This window comes from Dipodomys ordii, unplaced genomic scaffold (assembly GCF_000151885.1).
Source record: "Dipodomys ordii isolate 6190 unplaced genomic scaffold, Dord_2.0 Scaffold97, whole genome shotgun sequence".
Taxonomy (NCBI): domain Eukaryota; kingdom Metazoa; phylum Chordata; class Mammalia; order Rodentia; family Heteromyidae; genus Dipodomys; species Dipodomys ordii.
The window spans coordinates 2,120,726-2,145,409 of record NW_012267313.1 but is presented as its reverse complement, the minus strand read 5'-3'; the positions used below and the strand labels follow the sequence as shown (position 1 = coordinate 2,145,409).

General features: G+C 36.0%; 1 protein-coding gene across 2 annotated transcripts in view; it reads left to right on the top strand.

Annotated features, from left to right (window-relative positions):
• The window catches only part of Themis (thymocyte selection associated), a 162,696-nt gene extending 140,072 nt beyond the window's left edge, over positions 1-22,624 (top strand). The window contains exons 5-6 of one of the 2 annotated variants that reach the window (XM_013026768.1): positions 10,488-10,640; positions 22,297-22,624. In XM_013026768.1, coding sequence (XP_012882222.1) covers positions 10,488-10,619 — 132 coding nt within the window. In that variant the 3' untranslated portion in view covers positions 10,620-10,640; positions 22,297-22,624. The remainder of the gene's footprint in view (positions 1-10,487; positions 10,641-22,296) is intronic. The other variant, XM_013026770.1, reaches the window with a different exon arrangement.
• Positions 22,625-24,684: the final 2,060 nt, after the last annotated feature.

The window sequence follows — 24,684 nt, the reverse complement described above, 5'->3', positions numbered from 1 at the left end:
GTCTCAAGTAGTAGAATGCTCACCTTGAGCAAAAAAAAAAAAAAAAAAAAAAAAGCTCTGGGACAGTCCCCAGGCTCTGAGTTCTAATTCCAGGACTGGCACCAAAAATCTCTTGGGAACAAGAGAGTTGTTGTGTTTTCTTTTTGTCTTGTTTTTAGTTTGTCTTTGGGAGGGTAAGAGTGGGTCACAGAAAAGGTAGAACAAAGGGTGAACAAATATAACAGTGGTACTCACTGGACACTATGTGGATAATGAACTGTCCATCTTGTATGTTGGGATGGGAGGGAAAATCTGGGAGAAGCAAGGGAAGGGATGATGTGACTCAAAAAGAAATGTACTCATTACTTGACTTATGTAATCATAACCTCTCTGTACATTACCTCTACAATAATGTGCATTTCAGTATGCTACAATATGAGTGACAGTAAATGCCAAATAAATGTCATGATTATTGGTATGAATGAAGTCCTTGGTGTAGGAGATTTTTTATAAAGTTGCAAGAGAGTTCAATTTGTCCCCCTGATGTATCTGTTTACTTTATTTGCTAGCCTGAGTTTCAATAAGAAATTGCACAAAGAAGTAATTTTTTATATTATTCCGTTATTCTATTCCTGAATGTAGTGAAAGCATTATTTTTGGAGTCAGTTCAAACACCCATACAGCAGCTAGATTGTTTAAAACTTTTTAAAGTGATCTTACAGGATGACTAAAGAAATGGCTTTACCTATGGAATGCATTTCTAGTTATTGAAGCATGGAAATTATAGCTAGAAGTTTATAAAGTTATGCAAGACTTTATGAATATGACTAATGTATAGAAACTCAGATTAAAAACACAGCAATGTTTTCATGGTACTTTCTGATGTAGGTAACGACTACACAGTTGTTTGTACCATTTTGTCATTTGCTGGTTATTTTATGACAAAATATTTTGTTTAAAACTAAGGTTGTATTAGCAGTGAACTGCATTTCACAGTCGTCAGCAACAAACACATATGACATCTGAAGTGGTCCTGTAACCAAAAGCTCAAAAATGTGACTGTAATGGAAGAACCATCCCATAAAAAACGTTTTGAAGTCTGAGTAGTTTGGAATGTCTGTGTCATGTGATTTATTGCTAAAGATAGTGTTTAACCTATAAAATCTCTCTTCTTGTAAACTTCACATATGGAAACAAATGTTCTAACCATTTATAAATTCTTCTAAGGAATTGAAGTGGATTTGAAATCCAATAATTAACATACTAACTAATAATTAAATGCTTACTCAAATCTGTTTCTCTTCCTAATTATATTAAATAATGATTAACTCAAATATGTTTCGGTTTGACCTGCCTACAATGGACAGAAATTTAGCAGCCAGTTTCACCAAGAACTTTACTGAAAAAAATATACATGATGACAAAGAGTGATTAATCATGAATTTCTCCAGTTTGGATCCTTGTATATTTGTGAGGCTTCATTCTTAGCAGTGATAGTCATTAAAACTCCGTGTTACACAAATCAACTGAATTATGAAGCAAACAATCGAATTTCTGTATCACAAAATACCAAAGTAATTTTAAAATGATGACATCCAGCCAACCATTCTCTCAATATACTACTACAACTAAGTAAAATATGAGTTTTGCTGAAAATATTTTTAAGTTTGAAAGGCTTCCCCAAGAAAATCACTCAGCTACCTGGTCCAAAAAGAAGTTTTTCGTTGTTGTTGTTTTTTGTTTTGGGGTTCTTTTTTGTTTTTTTGTTTTGTTTTGCTTTGTTGTTAGTCCTGGAGCTTGAATCAGGGCCTGGGCACTGTCCTTGAGCTTCTTTTGTTCCAGACTATCACTCTACCACTTGAGCCACAGTGCCACTTCCAGCTTTTTCTGTGTATGTATTACTGATGAATGGAATTCAGGGCTTCACGCATGCTAGGCAAGCACTCTACCACTAGGCCACATTCCCAGCCAGAAAAGGAGTTTTTAATGTCAGTAGCCTGACAGGTGACCTCATGGGCAGAGAGTAGCAGTTGGGCAGGGCAATAACAGAGTTTTATAGGGCTGGGTTTATGTGGAACATGAGATCAGGGAAGTTGTGGAAGGAGTTAACATTTACAGTTACAGCTGCACAAACAAGGAGGAGAGAAATTGCATTTTGAAAGGGATACCATTTGAGATTGCAGTTACCTGAGTCACCTGTTTTCAGGCAAAAAACCCCAAAAAACCTGTGTCATCTGATTTCAGGGAGGCAGTTTTGTTTTTGCCGAAGGTCTACAGTGGCAGACTGGGTAAGAACATGGAGGAGGAAAGGCTAACAAAGTTAACTTTGTTCTTTTTGTTTTTGTTGTTGTTGTTAGTGGTGGTCATTGTGGGTCTTGAACTCAGGGTCTGGGAGCTGTCCCTGAGCTTTTCTTTTTTGTGGGCCACAGGGCTTGAATTCTGGGCCTAGGTCCCTAGGCTCTTTTGCTCAAGGCTAAGGTGAGCCACAGTACCACTTCCAATATTTGAGTGGTTAATTGGAGGTGATAGCCTCATGGGGACTTTTCTGCCCAAGCTGGCTTTGAACCACAATCTTCAAATCTCAGCCATTTGAGTAGCTAGGATTACAGGCATGAGCCCCATGTACTGGGCAACTTTGTTCTTTTAAAAGTTCAATTGAATTTTTCATACAGGCACATGATGTTTGTTTGTTTTTGCCCATTTCTGTGGCTTGATCTCAGAGCCTCGATGCTGTCCTTCATCATCTTTGCTCAAAGCTAGCTCTCTACTATGTGAGTCACAGTTCCACTTCTAGCTTTTTGTTGGCTCACTGGAGATAAGAGGTTTGTGGACTTTCCTACATGAGTGGCTTCAAACCACTTTCCTCAGATCTCAGCCTCAGTACCTAGGATTACAGGTGTATGCTGCCAGCACCCAGCTACACGATGTCTTAACAGAGTAAATGTATATATCGATATATATTTTTTATAGAGTACATGTATATAATTTTACGGTTCATGCTCACTACTTACTTTCTTACTTGGTTACTTTATTTTGGGCAGTACGAGAGACTGAACACAGAGCCTGTCACTTAATAGGCAGGTGCTCCACTCCTTAAGCCACACCCTTAAGTCCCTTTTTGCATTTGTTATTTTCAAGGTTGGGTCTTCTAATATGTCTATGCCAAGTTGGGCTGTGATCTTCCTACTTATACTTCCCCATGTCACTAGGAATGACAGGTGCACATCACTGTAACCAGACATTGAGTTTCTCCCATAGCTGAGATAACTGATACAAACCATTGGTTGGAACTAAGTATCCTCAACTTTTATGTCCTGGCTTGCCTTAGACCACAACCTCCACATCTACCTCCTACAGAGCTAGAATTACAGTCTTGTGCCCCAGTGCCTGACTTATGCTTGCAATTTTTATTTTAAGAATGCATAATCAGAATGGTTTAGAAATCACTGGTTGAGGAGCTAGAAGAGAAGTAATACAAAGAGATAAGTATATGAAGACCTAGGAAACAGAAGAGAGCAGCATAACTGGAGGCTGAGGGGACTGATGAGAAGCTTAACGGTGTGAGAAACAGTATGTGGAGCAAATACCAGGTCTGCGAAAGACTGAGAGACTTAAGACAGAGGATATGGCAGAGGATTCGAGAATTATTGGTGAAAACACTGTTAGCTCAGTGAAAAGAAGAGGAATGAAAATGGAGCTGTGAATGGAGATTATTCTTATTCAACTTTGACCAGAAATGATGAGACAATGGAGGAGACTCAGCTAATAGAAGTAAGTGTCGTTGATTAAGTCAAGCAGAGAGTGGGAGGGAAAGAAGTCACATTCAAAGTAGGAGGCAGTTTCCCTTAAAAGAAGACAGGACAGTTGAGAAGTCAGCAATAAAGATAAGAGACAGAGCAGGAAAGCTCTGGGAATTGATTTCAGATGGCCACTATCTCAATGGATTAAGTGATTAAGTAACTTCTAAGATTGAAGAATGCCAGGCTTCAATAGGCCACATGATAAAAAAAGAGTGGGGTTTGCCATCTCCTCCCGCCTCTCACACAAGAAAGCAGGCAGATCAGATCATTGATCCATGGCGAGGACCCAGGTGCCACTAGAGAGCAAGGATTTCCATCGGAAACAAAGAGATATTTGGGGATTGTGGGAGCAGGGAGTGGTGGGGGGTACTAAGAGAAGATAAAGAATATTTTAGGGACTAGCAAAAAGTGTGAACTACCAAAAGGCTCTTAGCTCCACTAAGCAGGTGGTAAGGACCCCAGGGTTAGGGAGACAAGCGAAGGCTGGAGGAGGAGGCTCCCGGTAGCAATGAAGACATAGAGAAGAGCAGGGTTAGCAGCAGTAAATGTCAGCATAGAATAGAGTCTTAGAATCTGAAATCATGGGGATGGAATATTCTGGAAGACAATGAAATTTTTATTGTAGTTCCATTATAAGGAGTTAGAAGAGTAAAAAAATAAAAGATAAAGAAAAGTCTAAATACTGAGGGTCTTTTGATTTCCTGCTGGGGTGGTGGGGAGAGACGTGAGCTGAAGAGGACATTCTAAGCAAAATGCAGGACATTCTTGAATATGAAGGGTAACACCGGGACTTCAGATACAGTAATGTGGACAAAGTGTGGGATAGGGGCATACTTGAAACCGTACACAATAAACATGCCCTGAAGTATCGTATGAACAGTGTCCAGTTGTGTTTTTCAATTAAAAGTTTAAACATGTTAAATAAGTTGTATAAATAAACATATGAGAAAGAGGACGGGGAACAGGGTCTTGAGTGAGAGGAATGACCTCCGTGGGAGAGGATTTTAAAGGAATGTTTGCAGAATTGAGTTGGTGGAAGGTAGAAAGAACACTTCAAGCACCTCACTCTGTGTTGGGCACTTCCAGAGAAGCAGAGCATTTTTATATTTTAACAACACTTGACTCCTGTCCTGTGAATGCTTGAAGAACTGGTGAGATAAATCATACTCATCAACATGGTTTCTGGCTCAAGCAACAATGTAACAGCGGCCCAGATATATACTTTTTAAAGAGTGATGTGAGAGCCTATGTGTTTGCAGGCAGAAGGTTAAGGTGATTTTGAATGCAATTTGAAGGAAATGAATTTGGAACAATTTGCCTAGCTACAAACCTATTATGTAGCACACGAAGGATTTCATCTGCCATCTGCGATACCCGCGACTCTGCTGGACACCGTTCAAATGCTATTCATATATCCCCTAATTCAAAATTAATTTCAGCAAAAACTAATTTAACCCCCCAAAATGTGTCACATACTTTTGTCTATTGGAATTTCTGTTCCTGCAATTCAAAATTAGATTATTTGCTTGCCCTCTGGCCACCAATTACCCTCACAAAAATCTCTCATTAAAAATAGGAGCCCTGAATGTTTATGACCATACTATGTAAATTAATTACTTTTAAATTTGTTGGAAGGAAAAATAAAGAAGAAGAAAGATTTGTCTGTATACTAAGTGCTACTTCATGGTTCATACCATACCACAACATTTTAGGTAAGCTGACCTAGGGAAAACACCATGTTATCTGTAAAATAACTAACCCTTTCCAATGCTTGTCCAGTACCTGGAGTGTTGTTTCTAACATCTTAAAGGTAATGCGGCTTTCTCATTTGTCTCAAAACTCTATAAATTAGCTATCCATTCAGTTCCTGTTTTAAGATGAAAATACTTCAATTAAGTATCACTTAAAATGCCCTTTCCATTTTTGGCCAAGTTCATAGAACCTTAGAGTAGGAAGAAGGGGAATGAAGTGATTAATTAATTAATTAATTGGGTTTTCTACCCAAATATTGTAAAAAGAATTCCTAAACTCTTTCAAAGTATAGGATTATACTGGCATCTTGATTGGCAGGCTAGAATCTTATTTTTCCCAAGAAGGTGATCAACTCAATGTCAAATCAGGACAGTAACTTTGGAAATCTTAAATAAGCTCCTTTCCAGTTTCAGCAAAGAGAACAGAGGAATGTGTTATTGAAATATGAGTACTGATAATCTCTTATTTTAATGCCTAACATGCTGTTGAAATAGGTATTAGAAGACAAGGATTTATAATAATCTTACAAAGAAATAAAGGATTTCTTCCCAAGGGAACATGCAAAATCTTTATTATGCTATCATGGTAAGAGTGCTAATCATACCTCGACAGAGATGTCTATTCTTGAATCTAATCCCAGCCAGTCCAGGAGAGATAGAAGGCCCAGTAATGGAAGGCTGTCATCTTTACCAGAGAAACTGGGAAAGTAGATACAGGCATCTTCTATTCTAGGGCCTGATGTCTCTTGTATGATCCTAATGAGGGAAGAAGATAGATGGAAAACTCCAAATCTTTTATAAGTGGCTGAACTTCTGGTGATACTTGGCACAGAGAAGAAAGGATTGATCTGCAGTTGACTATCAACCACATTTGGGCCCCAAGAATTTACTTTCAGTTGGGACAAGGATGACATAGAAGGCTGTTTATGAGTGCATAGATGACTACAGAAAATTTCAAATTGTATACAAGAGAAGAGAGAACTACATGATTCCACTTAGATTGCTTTTCACAGCTCACATTCTTGCTTATTTAAGTATTTTCCTCAGAAAAAGTGCAAACCTTTGTCTCTATGTTTGGGCTATATTAATTCAGGGCCTTATTATTGCTAAGCAAACTCTATGCCACTTGAGCCATATCTCCAGTCATTTTTGCTTTAGGTTACTTTTTCAGAAAAGGTTTTGATATTTTTTCCTCTTGGAGCTAACTTCAGCTAGAGATGCCCTTACTTATGGCCTACCATGTAGTTGAGAATACAGGTGTGTACCATGCCAGGCTTCTTGGTTGAAATGAGGTCTTGCTAACATTTTGCCCAGGCTGAATTCAAACAATTATTCTCTTGATTCTCACTTCTAAGTGGTTCAGATTATCAGCATGAATAGCCACACTGGTAATCCTCTAAATTATTTGTGGTAGTTGAACCATATAACAAAAGACGCACGCTCGCGCGCACACACACACACACACACACACACACAGTAGAACACACAGTAGAGGATAAATTACTTCCAGGGTTATATATTTTTACTAGGCTGAAAAATTTATCTTAATAATCTCCTAGGTCATTACTTATGGTAATTCAACCATAAGAGAACTCTGTGCTCCAACACACACAGAGAAAGATTACCTAGAGGACTGAGTATTCTCTGGAATGATAATTGGAATATGCATAGCAAGCTTAAGTTCCTCCAGATTGGTTTGATATTCCTTTAATGTATAATCTATGGAATATTGCTATTGTTCTTGTTTTAAGTCAAATTTAATTCCTTAAAAGAAATTTAAGGAGAAGTTCATTAAATAACATTTGAAATTTCTTGTGAAATATCTCTCAAATTTGCTTTCTGATTGAAAAATAAATAGTGTAATGGAGCAGTTGTTTGTATACGCAGAGAAGAAATAGATTACATTTTCAGCTGATTAGAAGAGGATTATTATTTTTACAAAGCATAGAGGAAAGTACATTATATAGGATGACTTATGTTGTTTTAAATATAATGGCTATTTCATCCTTGGCCAAGACAGGTCATTTGCAGCCCTCTAAGAAAATCAAGCCTCTTTGCCTTTGGGGAGAAAGGGCATAAGTGGACACAATCATGAACTGGGAATCTCAATATATTTCATGGTAAAGGATAATTTTACTGAGCAAAAATGACCTTATATATAACATGAAAGATAAACGTAGACAAAAAGAACTTTATTTTTTTTCATGGATGCCTTAATGATCATAATTTTGGGTAATATTTATTTTGTTCTTTTTTTGTTCATGAGAAACATATTCAGCACCTTATAATTGGATCATTACTTTCACAGGAACACTAAAATCAACATGAAAACTATATGCCAAGAATAACATGGAAAATAATTTAATAGTCACTTTGTATTAACAGCCAGAATCCAAATGACTCATTTCAAATAACTATTTAAGTGGAAAGTACACAGAATAAACAAGATTTATGTTATAAGTACAACTATGGAATGTTCTTAAAGGCTGATGCGTGTTGGCACAAACATCTATTCTTCCATCTATACTTTGCATGCATTTACATTTTCTCAGTGTAAATGTATGGTTGAAAACTTGGTGTCATTGCTAGGGTTTTATTTCTTCATTTCCCAATGCCTGAAGCACAGAGGGCCCATCAGGTGACACAGTCAGTTTACCACCTGGTAGCATCATTAAGACCTATTTTTAGTCATCAGAAATGGGAATTACCTACAAATGACTGACCACCCTCTGTCTAAATTCTCTGTTTTAGCAATTTTAGGCCTTGTATTTAAGCCATTTAGAAACTCTCACTACCCTCTATGCTTGGTACCATAGATGTGTGATTGTTGCATTTGCTAGTTAGCACCTCACAATATCACATGACCATCGGAACACCTTAATCGTGTGTAGCCAAAATGACACTTGTTTAGTTCATGGGGCTGTGGGGCTTCCCTGACTCTGATCTAGGCTGACTTAGTTCAACTATGTAGGATTCCTTAAACTTGTTGGTTGCTTTACCTTGGACAAGTGGGCTAACCTCCCATGGTCTAATGAAAGTGCAAGAATGAACAAAACCATTTCTGCAAGTGTCTTTGATGTCTCCATTTGTGGCAATATCCTGTTGTTCCAGAAAAAGCCACATGGACAATCTAGAAGGCAGAATAGGAGGGCATGCAAAGGACATGGACACAGAGAGCAGAGGATTGAGACCATGCATGCAACCAGTCCACTGCCTTGAAAAACTAATCTGATCACTCAGAGGGTAGCACAAAGAACCTTGTACTAACTTTGTGTCACTATGGAATGCAAAGACTCCGAGTCTACCTTTGAGCCCTGGCACTGTTCATTTTAACAAAATTATGTAATTATACTGATAATTTTCTTATTGGTATTTTCCAAGCTTTAAAAGCTTTTCAGTCTATAAAATCAAGTTTTTAATGAATTCAATTCAACACCTCATCCATGAAAGGAACTTTAGAGAAAAGTTATTCATTATCCTACCCTATAATGAGCCAAAATAGCTAATGTGGATGGCCAAAATTAATTGGCTAATTTTGACTGTGAATCTAAAAACATCCTATACTCACATTCAAGTTGATAAATTGTAGTCTGAATTTGAGTATGAAACAAAGTGTTGAAATTCTTTGTCCTACTTTGCTCTTCAGTTTGGGCTCAAACTGATGATTCTCATGAAGTGTATAATGGGTCAGCATAATGGCAAACACTAAGGCATCACCCCCCAGTGATAAGAATTATAAGAGCTATTGATGTTGTCTTTATTATCATAAATTATGATGCTTAAATTGACTATGGGAGCTTTGTGAGATTTGCAGAATTCTTGTAACATGGATTGCAAATGTAGATTATATATTAAGATTTGTTCTGAGTTGATCAAGTAGATTAAAATCTGTAAACTAACTATTTAGAAGGTGAAGATGATTGTTCAAAGCCAGCCAGAGTTAAAATTTCCAGAGATAGCATCTCAATCAATGGCATGATTGCTGGCACATGCCTCAACTGTGGGAAAAACAAAACAAAATGGCTGAGCTAAATATGAGCTAAATGTGAAGATACCTGTCATCCTAGCAACAAAAGGAAGAGCAAATAGGAAGATCTGGTCTGGGCATAAGAAATCCTATCTTGAAAATAACCAGTGCAAAAAAGAACTCATGGAGTGGCTCAAGTACTAGAGTGTTGCCTACCTCTGACCTCAAACCTCAATACCACCAAAATAAAAATGAATAAAGAGTAAATTTCTTGGGCTGGGAAGGTGGCTCAGTGGTAGAGTGCTTGCCTTGCATGCCTGAGGCCCTGGGTTCGATTCCTCAGCACCACATAAGCAAAAAGAAAAAAAAAGCCGGGAGTGGAGCTGTGGCTCAAGTGGTAGAGTGCTAGCCTTGAGCTGAAGAGCTGAGGGACAGCGCCCAGGCCCAGAGTTTAGCCCCACGACTGGACCAAAAAAAAAAAAAAGAGTAAATTTCTTCTGTATAAAGAGTTCAATAATATAAAAATGACATGGAGATTTTATTACAGAGCTGGAAATATGATTCAAGTACCTGCCTAGGACATACTAATTCCTGGATCCAACCCCCAGCATTACAAATATGATGACAATAATAATAATAATAAATTGTATAATATATTAAAAGGCTAGATTATTTAACTAAGAGAATATAAACTGGGTAAAATGTTCTAAGTGAGGAAATACTTTAGACGCTTCACAAAGAAAAACTAATATCCACAAATAGTATTTTAATATGAGTTTCTGTGCTTAAAATAAGTTCTTCTAGTCACAGAAGTTACTTAAAATATTTCACACCTAAATTTCCACAATGTAAAATGTATAACTTGTTTTGGCCATACAGAAATGACTGGCTATATGCTAAATATTTATCCTCGTCATATCTTTAGGGAGCATGTATTTTGTACTGGTAATTTCCTTGTGAAATCAATCACGCTGGCCTGTGTCATTCCAGAGTCACCACGTGGACATATCCAAGAAAATTCACTCAAATCAAGCTGGCCTGGATTCCAGAGTACCACTTGGTTATCACAATGATTCGGCCAGGGTGGAGAAACAGAAGAGCAAGGATGAGGCCCTGCAGTAGCAGGCACCACTCTGACTAGAGGTTAGTTAAGCCCCAGGACTGTGGTTTTAGTGGCCTGTCTAACAAAGGTACAGTGTATGTGTTTGTATTGCCATTTGTTGGGAATATATTCTCATCTGAATTGACTACTGTCCTCCAAACCTTTTAGAAATGAAGTTTTAAGTGCAGCATGATATTAAACACTCACAATAATGATAGGGCTATTCATTGTTTTCCATAATGACATTTTTCTTCATTTATAGCTTTTGTGGCCCAAAATGTGTGTTGAGATTACTTCTATTTTTATGATAATGATGTTTTGATATCTCTACTAGAAGAGTGAACAAGATTCATGGCTTGAAAGGAGGTTCATAGTTGATATGTCTTGAAATATTTAAATGTGGCAGACAAGTAATCAAATGTAGGCTTCAACTATAATGGTTTCATTTATAGAGATGATGATCTGAACTTTTTCATTTCTGTAGAGAGATAAACAAGAGCAAATGGACTCATAGAGGAGTTGGTGACATTCAGTTAAGCTACCCAGACTAACTTCCATCTGGTAGAAATCAGGGATGAGTTAGCAAAAGAAATAAGAATTTTCTTTTGACAATATTGTAAACACACCAAACCAGCTCAATTTCTATTATACTTTATCTCTGAAACTTCATATTTAGTTTGCAGGAAAATTGAAACTGTAATTATTCTTAAGCATACTGTATGTTCCTTTTGCCTCCTTATTTGGTTTTGTAACCAGCACACTTTTTTCTCCAAGGACATGTAAAAGTCAAAATACTAGATATAAAGTCTCTGAAGTATTTCTGCTCCAAACCCGGTCTGTACAATCTGGATTCTTTCATGTAGTTAGCTTACTGGCTTCTGACATTCCTATAAAAATATCCCATAGAGCTTTTCTTATTACCTTTTCATTGACTCTCTGCGAGTGATAAAAATGAAATTCTGTAAAGGGCTTTGAAAACCATGCATATTGCAATTCCTCCACATTTCAAATACTAATCAAGTGTGACTATAAAAGAAACAACCACCGTAGTGAAAATTGCTGTAGCATGTTGAGACTCAAAGCCATTATTAATTCATTGCAAACTATTTTCTTTCTTTTGAGATTCTGGATCCTAAAAAAAAAAGTACCAGATGACACAATTCCTGAGATCAAAGTTTTTGTTTCAAGCTAAGAGAAACTTGTTATCTAATCTTGTGTGTGTGTGTGTGTGTGTGTGTGTGTGTGTGTGTGTGTGTGTCTGGAATAGTAGAGTGGCAGCCCAGCTCTGTTTCTTGCTGAATAGTGCAGAATATGTTACAGACTAGGAAAACCCCTGCTCTCAACGTATTTCTCATAGGCAATGGTTTTAAAAATAAAGACATAGAGGACCTGGGATTCAAGTAATGGTTCAAGGCAAATGGGATTTCCTAGCTTCACTCAAGAAAGTGAGAAGTTTCCTTTCTTGGGTTAATTTGCATATGTATTTGCTTAGAAATTATCCCTTATGCATATCTGTTTTTATTTGATTTCCCATCTGCAAATTCAATACATTGGAATCTTTTTGTTATGAATCATAATTATATGACAATTTCATATATACAATTTAATATATAAAATGCAAGAGTAGATTAAAGCATAAGTAAATGTTTTCAAATCTTATATAATATAGCATAGATGGCTTCATTTTTAAAGACTAATTGGATTCATACTTAACATATACCATGTCTGGTATAAGCAGCTCATCTCTGAACATGTAATTCGGTAGTCTCCTTTACGTTTGGGGTGGGCAAATGAAACCCTTTCTATGCTTTCTCCTCTTTACTTTTATCGTATTTCACATAAAAGAAACGTTGACATAAATTTTGTCTTGGAAAGACCTGGGCAAGTATACAAACCAGACTTAATGGGAAAAAATACTTCAAGGGAGATATATTTTTGACTAAATACTTCATAGGTGATGTTTCTGACTAGTACAATAAAGATCACAATAGAATACATTTATATGCAACTGATCAAAACAGGAACTAAGCACATAATGAACAAAGAACATCATGCATGAGAGTCTCAGCAAATCCACTGATTTCCACATTATCAAAGTAAGCTATGATTTCTACAGATATTTTAATGCCTCAAGAGAAATTTTTGTTTATTGTTTCCTCCAGTGAAGTAACAGAATCACTGTATGGATTTTTAAGTGCACAGACTACAAAATAAGAGTAATTGCCTATGTCATGTTAAAGCAGTTGGACAATTCAGTCACTGTTAGGATTGTCTGTTTATGTGTTCAGTTGCAGTGATCATGATTAAGAACCATTAAGATGAATAGCAGCATCCATCAGTTATCTTATTAGGTGCCTAGTGCTTTTCAATGCAGAGTCCTAGATACCATTTGAGAGGCTCACGAGCTTACTGGAACCATCAGTCTGACAAGTCCCTGATGGGTGATAAATTTGGCTACAATATCAGCTAACTTGTAAGATGGCTTCTTGGGAGCAAGAGTAGGACAAGAACTCACGTGTCTTGGTTCCTGGACTAGTGCATCCCTATCAGCAACATAAGTAATTCCCATTGGAAATCATCAACCATGACACAAATGTGCACTGTGTGTATCATGGGTAATGTGAAGAGCCCGGGGTGCAGTTATCTGTCTGGCTGTGCATAACTGATGATTTACATTTACAAATGATAACGGTCATATGTTATGACAGGTGCTGATCCTATACATGGGTTGTCCTAACGGCTTTAAGTGAAAGTATCATTGGTGGTGAAAAGGGAACATTTTAATGTGAAGCAATTGATTGCTATTTAAAAAAATCACTGGGCACCAGTGGCTCATGCCTGTAATCCCAACTACTTCTGAGGCAGAGATCTGAGGATCACAGGTCGAAGCCACTCCTGGCAGGAAAGTCCTTGGAACTCCTCTCTCTAATTAACTACCAGCAAACAGGAAATGGAGGTGTGACTTACAGTGGTACAGCTCTAGCCTTGAGTACAAAAAGCTCAATGCCAGCTCCCTGGCCCTGAATTCAAGCCCCACAACCAACCAGAAAAAAAAAATCATTCTATTGTGCTACTTTGCTATTAACCCATGCTTTGAATTGTGATTACTCTGAATATAGAGTTTTTACTATTCCCAAATATTCATATTTAGTAGCTTCTCTTGGGTTTATGATAGGCAAATGAAACATTTTGTGAGTAAGGTCTGTCTGTCTTTGTGTGTGTGTGTGTCTCTCTGTGTCTCTGTGTCTCTCTGTCTCTGTCTCTGTTTGTCTGTCTCTCTCCTCTTTCCTCTCTTCTCCTCTCCTCTTATAATATACTGTCTCTTTCTTTCTCTCTCTTTTTATGATTTCACTATGTGGCTCATCTAAGTATTGAATTCACAATCCTCCCTCTATCTTCTGAGTTCTGGTATTATAAACAAGCACCACCACACCTAACTTTCACTTGTTTTTTGTTGCTTAGACATTAGCCATTTCCAATTTTTTTATAATGAGAGTAGCACTTGTAGAACCTTTGTAGCAAATTCAAGACTAAAAAAAATAACCAAAAAATAACCTTTCTAAGCTTAATTAAAGTAGGGGTACTGATTGCCTGGTTGTGTTACTTCAATATACTCAAATTTATTCTTTCAAAAATATGATATAGATCCTTTACAAATATTTGGCTAATGATGTACTTACAGGAATTCTTTATCTGAGACATTCAGTGTAAACTACTAGGATTAACATGAAAGGCTGGGACCAAATTATGTAATGATATGATATTGCAGCCGGAAGAAGAAAGGGAGAATGAGAGAAAGAGAGAGAGGAAGGAAGGAAGGAAGGAAGGAAGGGAAGGAGGGAGGGAGAGAGAAAGGAGAGAAGAAAAGAATAGAAAAGAAAAAAACTTCAGGCAGTGCTGCCAACCTCTGTTTCTTTCAACATAAAGCTGATGAAAATATTTCACCAGATCTCATCAATAACCTTTGCAGTGGGTCCTTAATTTACTCATGTGGCTTGGTGTTTCTCACTTCATATTTCATAGACACTACCATTAATTCTGCATGTTATTTTGCCCATAAATAGCTAGGAGTACAGTTGTGTGAGAGCAGCATAAATAAGTGGAATAAGGGTAAAGTTCAGCCCTCTTGAGTATGAACTGAGATGGTTGTGTTTAAATTTTTGGTTCTCCCACTTGCTAACTCTGTATCAGAAATAACTTGTCAAACTCCCTATGTTATTATTTATCATAATGAGTCAGTAAGAAGAGTGCTATCTATATTAAAGCACTTTTGAAGAGTACATTAGATTAAATAGGTGAAATTAATCTAGCACATGATAAAGTTTAATTCATTCAATGCGATAGTAATGTAATAAATCATTACAAGTAGATTGCTAAGGAAATCAACTCTAGTGTAGGAAAACTCCCTACCATATCTATACCAAATTTTGGTTATGACTACATGATGCGGTGGATTTGTAATTTTTGTAGTTTTTGAGTCTCTGTCTGCATTTAATTTTTGAGAACTCTGTCCTTTGGGGACACTGATGCCCCTTGTGAAGCTATGGACCTGGAAAGAGATGAAAAACTTTTTGGTAATGTCATTAATTCCTAAGTTTAAAGAAAACTCCAATTATGGGTGATGGAGTCCTCTGACACATTCTTGCCCTTTTTTACCTCAGCAGCAATAAATTAAGGAGAAAATAGGTCTTCACTGATAATCAGCTCAGGAGTTATTTTTAGTGGGCAAATATGTTCATTGGAAAAGTTTGCATTAAGCTCCTGGTTACACATTCAGTTCCCTGGGTTGATTTGCACATGGGAGGTTGATTGGGAGAATTGCTGTCAGGAAAAACATCTGAAAAACAGAAGCAGGTCTAGGCAGGGCTGGGCAAATAATGAATCAAGATATAATAGTCACTGCCAATACTTCCACTAAGTCTGCAGAGAACTAAGGAATTTGAGGACAGACCTCTATCTATACAGATCCCTGCATAAGCCAATTACTGGATACAACTGCACCTGAGACCAGACTGTGACTGTAGGCATGGCGTCTTTTTTCAGCCAAGCACAACATACTTCAGAATAAGAGGATGATTATTTAGATATGAAGAGCAAATGTTTATTATATATGAGTCATCCATTAACATCTGATACTTTGACTGACCAACTAGAAAGGGAGTTTCTTTTTTCTCCTTATCTATCCCTCTAGGAACTGGAATCTTGGCCAGAGAGTTTACCTACTTAAACATGCCTGTGTTACATACCAAAGTATTCTCAATTGAGCAAATTTTATACTCCTCCCCCCAATTCCATGTGAAGCCTCAACTCTGTTCCTTAAATTATGTTTAATCCTTAGACTAAATCTGCCACCACTTATGCTTCACACATTAGTCTAGTCGACTGGTGAGAGGAACCTTGTTTCAGAAAACAAATACAAGTTCTGCAAGTTCTAGTCCCATCTCTGCCAAAACTTAAATGGGTGTCTTTTCACAAAGTATGCTAGAGCTTTACTTCCCTTTCCAAACTCAAAAGTAGTCTTCTTGCCTCCGAAACATTGTGAATGTTTCTGATTCAGAGCCTAGTTGATTTCACAATGCATTGACATTGCTTGACTTGTTCCATTTCTTTCTAAGTAAGATGAACATACACTTGCTTCATTGAGCCTAGGCTCTTACTGGTTTTTGTCTATTAAACAGGTGAGAGGAGACAAACTCTGTAGGAAAGCTCTTCATTCAGGGCAAGGTAGAAGCTAGAGTATAAGGAATGGACAGGAACAAATGTTAAAAAGTGTGCATACTGAAATGTCATTATTATCATGAAACATTGTTTATCAGTGCTATTATAAAAGGTGCTCTAAATCAAATAAATACTTTTAAAGACTAGATAATTTTTTAAAAAATAAGTAATTACTTATTAATTAAAATATTGTATAATTTAAAACTGGGAACCAAAAGATCTAGTATATCTTGAATTCTATTCTTCGTATTATATGGTAGTTTTATTTTTATTTTTATTCATCTCTAATTGTTTAATTAGAGAGTTTATATACAGCTGTAGGATACAGTGTGATATTTCAATTAACATTTATACGATATACTGATCAAATCAGGATAATTAGATTTCTCATATCTTTATGCTCTATTTTTAGAACTTTCAAACTCTTCTATTCTTGTTTTCCATACAAGTATTATTTCATTTTGTTCTGTTTAATGTTAAAGCAAAGTTTTCATATATAGACAAAATAACAACATCAATCGAATTCTCCTAATATTTATAGGTAATTCTCTCTGAGTTTGAAAAATACTGACCCCCTAAAGTAAAATATTATAAGATTGCTCTTCAATTCATCCCAACCCTGTTAAATGTTTTAGAATATGCTGGAAGGAAAACCACGGTCATTCTCTTCTTTGAACAATTCTGAAATATCATTCTCTATTAGGCAGTTGTGTGAGCACTGACAACCTTGCCCCTCTTCTTCTCTAGAGATTAATTTATTTCCTGCAGTGCTTGCTCTTCATGAAAAAAAATGCCACTCATCAGCCTTCACCAATGGGAGATCTTATCGCAGAATGTTAATTATAAAAGCAACACCAGGCATTGAATTGAAAGGAAGAGCTAGTACTCTAGACAAGAAAACCCTTACTTTCCCTTTCCAATCTATCTGCTCATCATTCTGTGGCTTCATGGAACCATTAGGTTTAAGGAAAATATTCTACAAAATGACAAGGGACTGTGGAAAATATTCAGGCTTTGCAACCAGATAGACCCAGGATTGAATGCTAAACTCAAAGATGGTCCCATTTCATTTGAGCTTGCTTTCTAGTCTTTAAACATAGAATAAAAAAATGCTTACCTGGCATGAAAGTTTTTGTGCATTAAAAAATCATTTAATGTGCATAATGCACTCAAAGTATGTTAAAAAAAATCCATTCTTGGGGGAATCTGTCTCCTACAGAAGGGTTGGGCAGGCTATGGCCTATGAATCAGATCTGATCCATTGCTTGTTTTTGCATAGCATAGGTACTATAAATGTTTTCTTTTTACATTATAAGTGGTTTAAAATGTAGAAAGTAGCATAAGTGAGAAGTGAAGAACATGAAGTTTGAATGTTAATTTCTGCACATAAAGCCTTATTTAGACACAGACATATTCAACATTTATTTACATGTTGTCAGTGATGACTTCAGTTCCATATTGACCAAGTTGCATAGTTTTGATATTTGCTATTCGGCACTTTACAGAAAAATTTACAAACCTGTACTCCAGAGAATGATTCAGAGATTCTTTGGAATGCCAGAATCTTTCTCAGCCTGGTCTTCTGTTGATTCCAGTGTAAGAGGCCTATGAAACAGATTTGTTTTTGTGCCAGTCCTGGGGATTGAATTCAAGGCTTGGGCTCTGTCCCTTAGCTTTTTTCCTCAAGGCTAGCACTCTACCACTGACCCACAGACCCACATCCAGTATTTTGTTGATTAATTTGAGATAAGAATCTCATGAACTTTCTTGCCCAGATTGGCTTTGAACCATGATTCTTAGTGCTCAGCTTCTTGAGTAGCCAGGATTACAGGCTCAGATTTTACAAAGTAATTAAGTATAAGAATTGAGAGAAACTTCTCTCATATTTTCACTCATTCATCACTACACTATTAGTGAGTCCACATCTCTAAATAACATGTAAGATGTGATCGTTTCTGTTCTATGACCACTACTATCTAGTTAGTCTCAGCTGTCTGTTTCTATCAGACACGTCTCGTCAGGATTATGGGGGCTTTCTAACTAATCTGTCTGCTTCTGTCCTTGTGGCTGAGTGTCCATTCTTAACGTAATAGCCAGAGGCAACGTGCTGAAACCTCACTCTGCTAAGACCTCTGTGTGCTGAGTTCCTAAACATGGAATGCCCCTCCTGACAGTCCTCAGAGACCTCCGTTTCTCCCCCTTTCCCACGGCCCTGGCAACACTGGCATCCTGTTTTCTAAAACCTCAAAAGGAAGATCACGTAGGTCTCACAAAGATTATTTTCTCTCTGTCGCTTAGTCTTTTCCCCAGAAATCCTAATGGCCTCCTTTCAATAAAGGTATTCCTTACGAAACCACCTTATCTGAAATTATAACCCACTTATCTGGAACTGCCTATCCAATTTCCAATACCTAATTGTGTACTTCCTTTCAAAAAATTTTATTGCCCATTTTTCTACCCACAGGGATGTTAAAAACACAATTTTTTTACCAGTGTGGTCTATTTTTAGATTCTAGAAAAAATATCTGGCTCTTAGGAATTCCTTAATAAATATTTATTGAATAAGAAAATATAAACTCCAGACTCTCGTTCTGTATTTGACAAATAATTTATGGCACTTCTCAAAATTTTTCTATATGCAAAAACAATCATAGATAGGTGAGTGTGTGTGTGTGTGTGTGTGTGTATTGCCCTCTCTGGATAAACTATGGAATACTACTTAATTATTGCTAATGAGAGAGAATAGAGTGACTATTACCATATTTCATTTGCTTGTTCATTCTCAGACTTAATTACAAAAGATACCAATGAAAGAAATTCGACAACTGGGCACAGATATGAGGATATGGATCAAAATATAGTTGAAAACGTTGAATCAAGAGATTCCTTGGGTTGTTCAGAGAGGCTGTAGCCTCAATGCTTGTTAAGGAAGTGGATAGTTTGTTGAAGGTTTTGCTGCTCACAATTGGAGTCTGGCACTCCATATTCCCAAAAGGGCAAGTGAAATGTGAATAGATTTGATTTAAATTAAAGTTTAGGAAACATCAACTTAGCAAGAGAATGTAAATCAGGTTGAGATATGCTTGAATTTGAGTCCTGTAACATATGAAGAAATGGAGATTTTTCTTCCACTTCTATCTTCTCATTCAAAGAATTGCCCATCTGATTTTATGCTTCTAGCTTCATTTTTAAAAACTGAATAACAAGTGTTCTAACATTTTCAGTTTTTATATTTATTCTTCTAAGGATGTGTGGGTTTTGTTTGTTTCGATTGTCATAGAACTTAGTCTCTGTGACTCCAAATTCCTCAGTTCATCTCATGTTCTGGTGAAGTAAGGAGACTGGGTCTATGATTCCCTAGATAATTGGCCCTTGATTTCCCCTAATTGTTTCCCTAGATGGTTTGCTTTTCTATTAGGCTTAAGTGTCCTAATCTGGTTTGCTTTGCTCCTGTATAACACTTGTGTTAGGTTTGATTCCATGCACATGTGTGGTTTTGGCCTATCTAAGCTTTGTGCTAGCTGCACTTGGGCTGCTGGTCTCAGAGATCAGCAGTCCTCCCGCTTTCACTGAAGACTCATAATTTGACATTTTAAGGGGTGGCTTCTCTGTTTCTAGAGACTGAATTCCCTTACAACACTATTCAGTGAGTATTCAATGCAATGTAAGAAATATCACTTGCACGTAAATTTGTCTTCTTCGCCAAAAGAATGAGTAATGACTGATCCCAGATAAAGGTTTGGCTAATTTGGATTTTAAAACTGAAATAACTATAAGGAAAAAAATTCCTGCATATTCTTCAAAGTTAAATCAATCACAGAGTTTCTATTTACTGTGAAATCCATGGTTCTGTTGACTAGCACTGGCCACTAAAGCAGCAATAGTATTTGGAAGATTTCTGTAGCAGTTTAGAAAATTGGGCTAGTTGAGACAGGTGAAGTCACTTATCTAGCCTCTTCTAAATTAATTGGATTAAATCCTATTATTCCATTTTGAGATAATTATTCAGATTTTTTTCACCTCCCACTTTTTGCCTGACTGTATACTATCTTAAATCAGTTTATTGACAAGGGAGAGTGTGAGTAATAACTGTCAAGATGATGGATTGAACTCTCCAACTACAGGCTTATAATAATTTTATGTGAATATGAGATAGTAATGACAGGTAATATCTCTTTAGCACTTTATGTTTTACAATGTACTTTGCAAATCCTTTTTTTCATTTGATAGTTCCATAGCTCTATGAATCTGCAATTTTTATCAAGTTGTTCAATAATAAGGGATAAAATCCATAGACTCTAGGACACAGCCAGTGAGTTGTAGAGTTAGGGCTCAGACCTAGACCTTCAGATCCAGTACTTTGTATTATAATACATCTATTTTATTTTTCCTTATCCCCCTCCACCACAAAAAAGCAACACTGTGAGTGAGAAATGTTGTTATTTCCTTTTACAGATAATATCTCAAAGATAGAAAGTCATAGAAGTAGAAATTATATCTGGACATATTTCCTAAAAACCGTATGTTGTATTATCTATAATGTATATTCTATAATAGTTTTGCTATTTGTGATATAAGAAATGTCTAACTATCTAAATGCATCCATTGTGGAAAGGAGTGGATCATGGGAAGAGAGAATAAAATCAAAATTCAAGAGAACAGGGTGCTTAGTTAGCATTGAGAGATATTGAAATTTTTAAAAAGAAAAGAAAAGGAAAAGAAAGTTTATTTCATAATTCCTGGAGAAGTCCTATTTCTACCTATTTTGATGTCATCTTTCTTCTTCCTATGAACTCAGAAGTCACAAGACTGAACATTTCGTATTTCACTGATACTATAAAAATAAAGAACAGGTGATGAGGCAGTTTTAGGTTCTTTATTTCAACCCATTTAGGCATCATTATCCCTTTATCTGTCCTGAATTTTATAATAATGACATCCATTGATTAAGTAGCTTCCTTTAGATCATCTAACTACTAGTAATAGAAAAAGAATTCAAAAAAGTGGGGGGATAGAAGAATAACAAAAAGAAATAAGTGAGAGAAAAAGGACGAGAGAAAGAAAGAAATGAGAGAAAGGAGCAGGAGCAAAGAAAGAAGAGGAAGCAAAAGAAGTCAGTTATAGTGTAATGACTACTCAGCAGCAAATCCATACAGGTGTAGTGAGTAGGTTTAGAGGCTAGCACTTAACAGACCTCTAGTACAATCAAAGGATAAGATTTCTGGCTTTCCATGCCACTTGACGAGAGTAATGCTTGCTCATTTGGCTTTTTATCTACTCATGCGTTGTGCTTTAAAAAAGACATAATGGAAAGAAAGAAAATGTCCTGTATGAAAATCCAGAACTTCTTTTTACTTTTCTTCAAATTTGGTAGGATGTTGTATTAATGTCATAGTGGCGTGTATTTTAATTAGCAGCTTTCAGCAGTACAGATGATACTTGAAGCCTATTGGTTTTTTTGTCAGACTGACATTTAGAGATGCCCTTCTACTCGATAGTCATTAGTATTCCCCCAGGATTGTATTCTATTCCACATGCCTAGTGCCAGGTCCAAAGAATGTTGGCTATGGAGTCAACCATTTATGGATCACAATCAGATCTGGACTCCCACCAGCTGTGTGATTGGTAGACATGACAGAACTTCATTGTGACCTTATCTTTTATTACCTATAAAATAGGATAATATAAGGATAAACTAAAATGGATAGAAAAGCATTTTTCAACAACACTTTAGAAATTCCAAGTGTTGTTATCTCCTAGCCTGGTGTATAGAAGCATCTATCCTTTGTCTGAAGAATTTACATCTCTTCCTTTTATTTTATTTTATTATTTTTGGCTTTTTTGTTTTACTCCAAATTATTTCTCAAAAGACATATATGTTAAAATTTTATAAACAATATTGCATAGCAAGAAGTTTCCTTTGTGGTTGTTTCTAGTACATACTTCTGATGGGCTTCTCTCTTTTTTCTTTACTTATAGAAATCTTCAAACATGGAAAAACATCAAAAATAACAAGATACGATGGAAGCCACTTGGGCAGTGAACATAAATGTTGCAATGGGAAAGGAAGTTCAGGCTCCTAACTGAAAAACAACTGTTTCCCAGTGGAACTCCAGGAGAATTTGGCTGGGCACTGCAAAGGAGAAAACAATCTTGAAAGTTTTAACAGCTAAAACTCAAAGAGAATACTGTGATAAGGAACTCATACTTTGTATTCTGTTATACCAAAATCTGCATGAACTGTTTCATTGTAAGCACATATTTACTGTGCACATTGTTGTGACTATTTCTTTTATTTTCTCGTGTGTGTGTGGGGGGGGGAGGCTTGAGCTTTTTTGCTCAAAACTAGCACTCTACTACTTGAGACACATCTCTACTTCCAGCTTTTGAGTAGTTAATTGGAGAAAAGAATCTCAGTGCCTTTCCTACCTGGGCTGGCTTTAAACTACAATTCTCAGATCTCAGCCTTCTGAGTAGTTAGGATTGCAGGTATGAGCCGCTGCCATCTGGCTCTTGTAGCTATTTCTATTTCTAGCTTAATTGTTTATGCTATTGCAAACTATTTAATACTTCAATTATTGAGTAGAACTATTATAAAAGCTCACCAAATAATTCCACTTCATTCTAAAATTAGTTTTGCCACTTTTCTAATGTTACCACCATTTCTATGAGACTAATTCAAAGAAAAATAATTATATCTACAAATCAAATATAACCAGGTTATATCTTTGATTTCCTGTGAACTGTGGAAATTAGTTTAACTTCACATTTTGAGTCTGTTTTATAAATGCACTATAAAATAAATGTGTTCAAGTCTCAACAGGCAAAAAATTTTGAAATTTTTCATAACTTCTCCCTCAATATCCTAAGAACTAGAGTTTTGACTAAAATACTACTGAAGTTGTGATACTATGCTTTGTTCTTTTATGTACTACGTTCTAGATGATCCTTTAGATAGATGTTTATTAGAATTATAACAAAATGATCTAATTAATAGTAATATTTGATGAAAAGAAAAAAGATATTAGAATTATAAGATATAATAAACTTAGTTGATTGGTTCTTATAAAATACTAGAATACCATTGATTCTTACACAAAAATTACTTCAAAGGTTATCACATTTTTATAATTTATCTTGTTAAATATTAAGGATACAGAAATATTACTTTGTCTCTAAAAGTTGAAGAAACAGAATTTAACTGGTTAAGTTACACTGGAATTTAATGATAAGACTTAAATTTTGTTCCTAGGTCATACTTTTATTTTTTACAAAAATAGGCTCTGTCGCTGTTGTTTTTAATGTCCTATGTGATTATTTTGTTTCTTTTGTTTGCTCTTCCCCCATGGTATAACCCGTGTTGTCACTGTATTTGATTCTGGTGCCCTGCATCTTGTATAAACATTTTTCTAATTTGGAGAGGGGGAGAGAAATAACAAAATGCTGAAACAAGGATAAAGGTTGACGCATTGTCAATGAGATGTACAAGACACTATGTTGAAAATGAACTTTACAATTTCGGGTGTGGAGGGATTGGGGAGGGGAGGGATGGTAAGGGAAAAACAAAGGAGTCAGTAACAATGCTCATAGGAAATATACTCATTACCTTACTCATGTAACTGTAATCCCTCTGTACAGTATCTTTAAAATAAACATATATATATAAATAAGCTCTAGTTTTACAATTAATTACATTGTGTGGAAGACTTATTTGATGATTTAGCACCAGCTTCTAAAGATAATAAATTTTGAGTCAAACTATCAACAAATAAAAACAATTATAGCTAGCAACCTTTCATACAATATTCATTTGTAATATCGTATACTTCATTTTATTTCTTTCTATTTTAGTGATGAGTCCTGATTTCCAATGCTGTACCGGTTGTTTTGTGATTTGATTGCAGTAATATCATTTACTATTCTGAAATTTTATAAAGTGATTTTATTTTTATTTATTTTGCCACATAAACAAAAACACAATTTTTGTTTATGTCCATATCGGATTTTTGAACAACACAAAGAATCTTGACAACCTTCATAAGGTATACCATTGATACTGTTAAGCCCATAGAATTGGGTGTTTTTCAAGAAACATGAGGATGCCTTATATTCCTATTTTTCTATTTATTGAGAGTGATTTAACTTTCTACTTTTAGAAGACAAGTCTCTGGTTAGAAAAATAAAGAGCATCCATATCTTGTTGTGGTTATATATTAACAGTTTTTCTGTTGGAAATCATGTATTTCTTTTTTTTAATTTAATTTGTGAACATACTGTACAGAGGGGTTACAATTACATGGGCAGGATAATGCATACATTTCTTACCAAGCATTGCAGCCTCCTCCTTTGTTTACCCTTCACATCCCT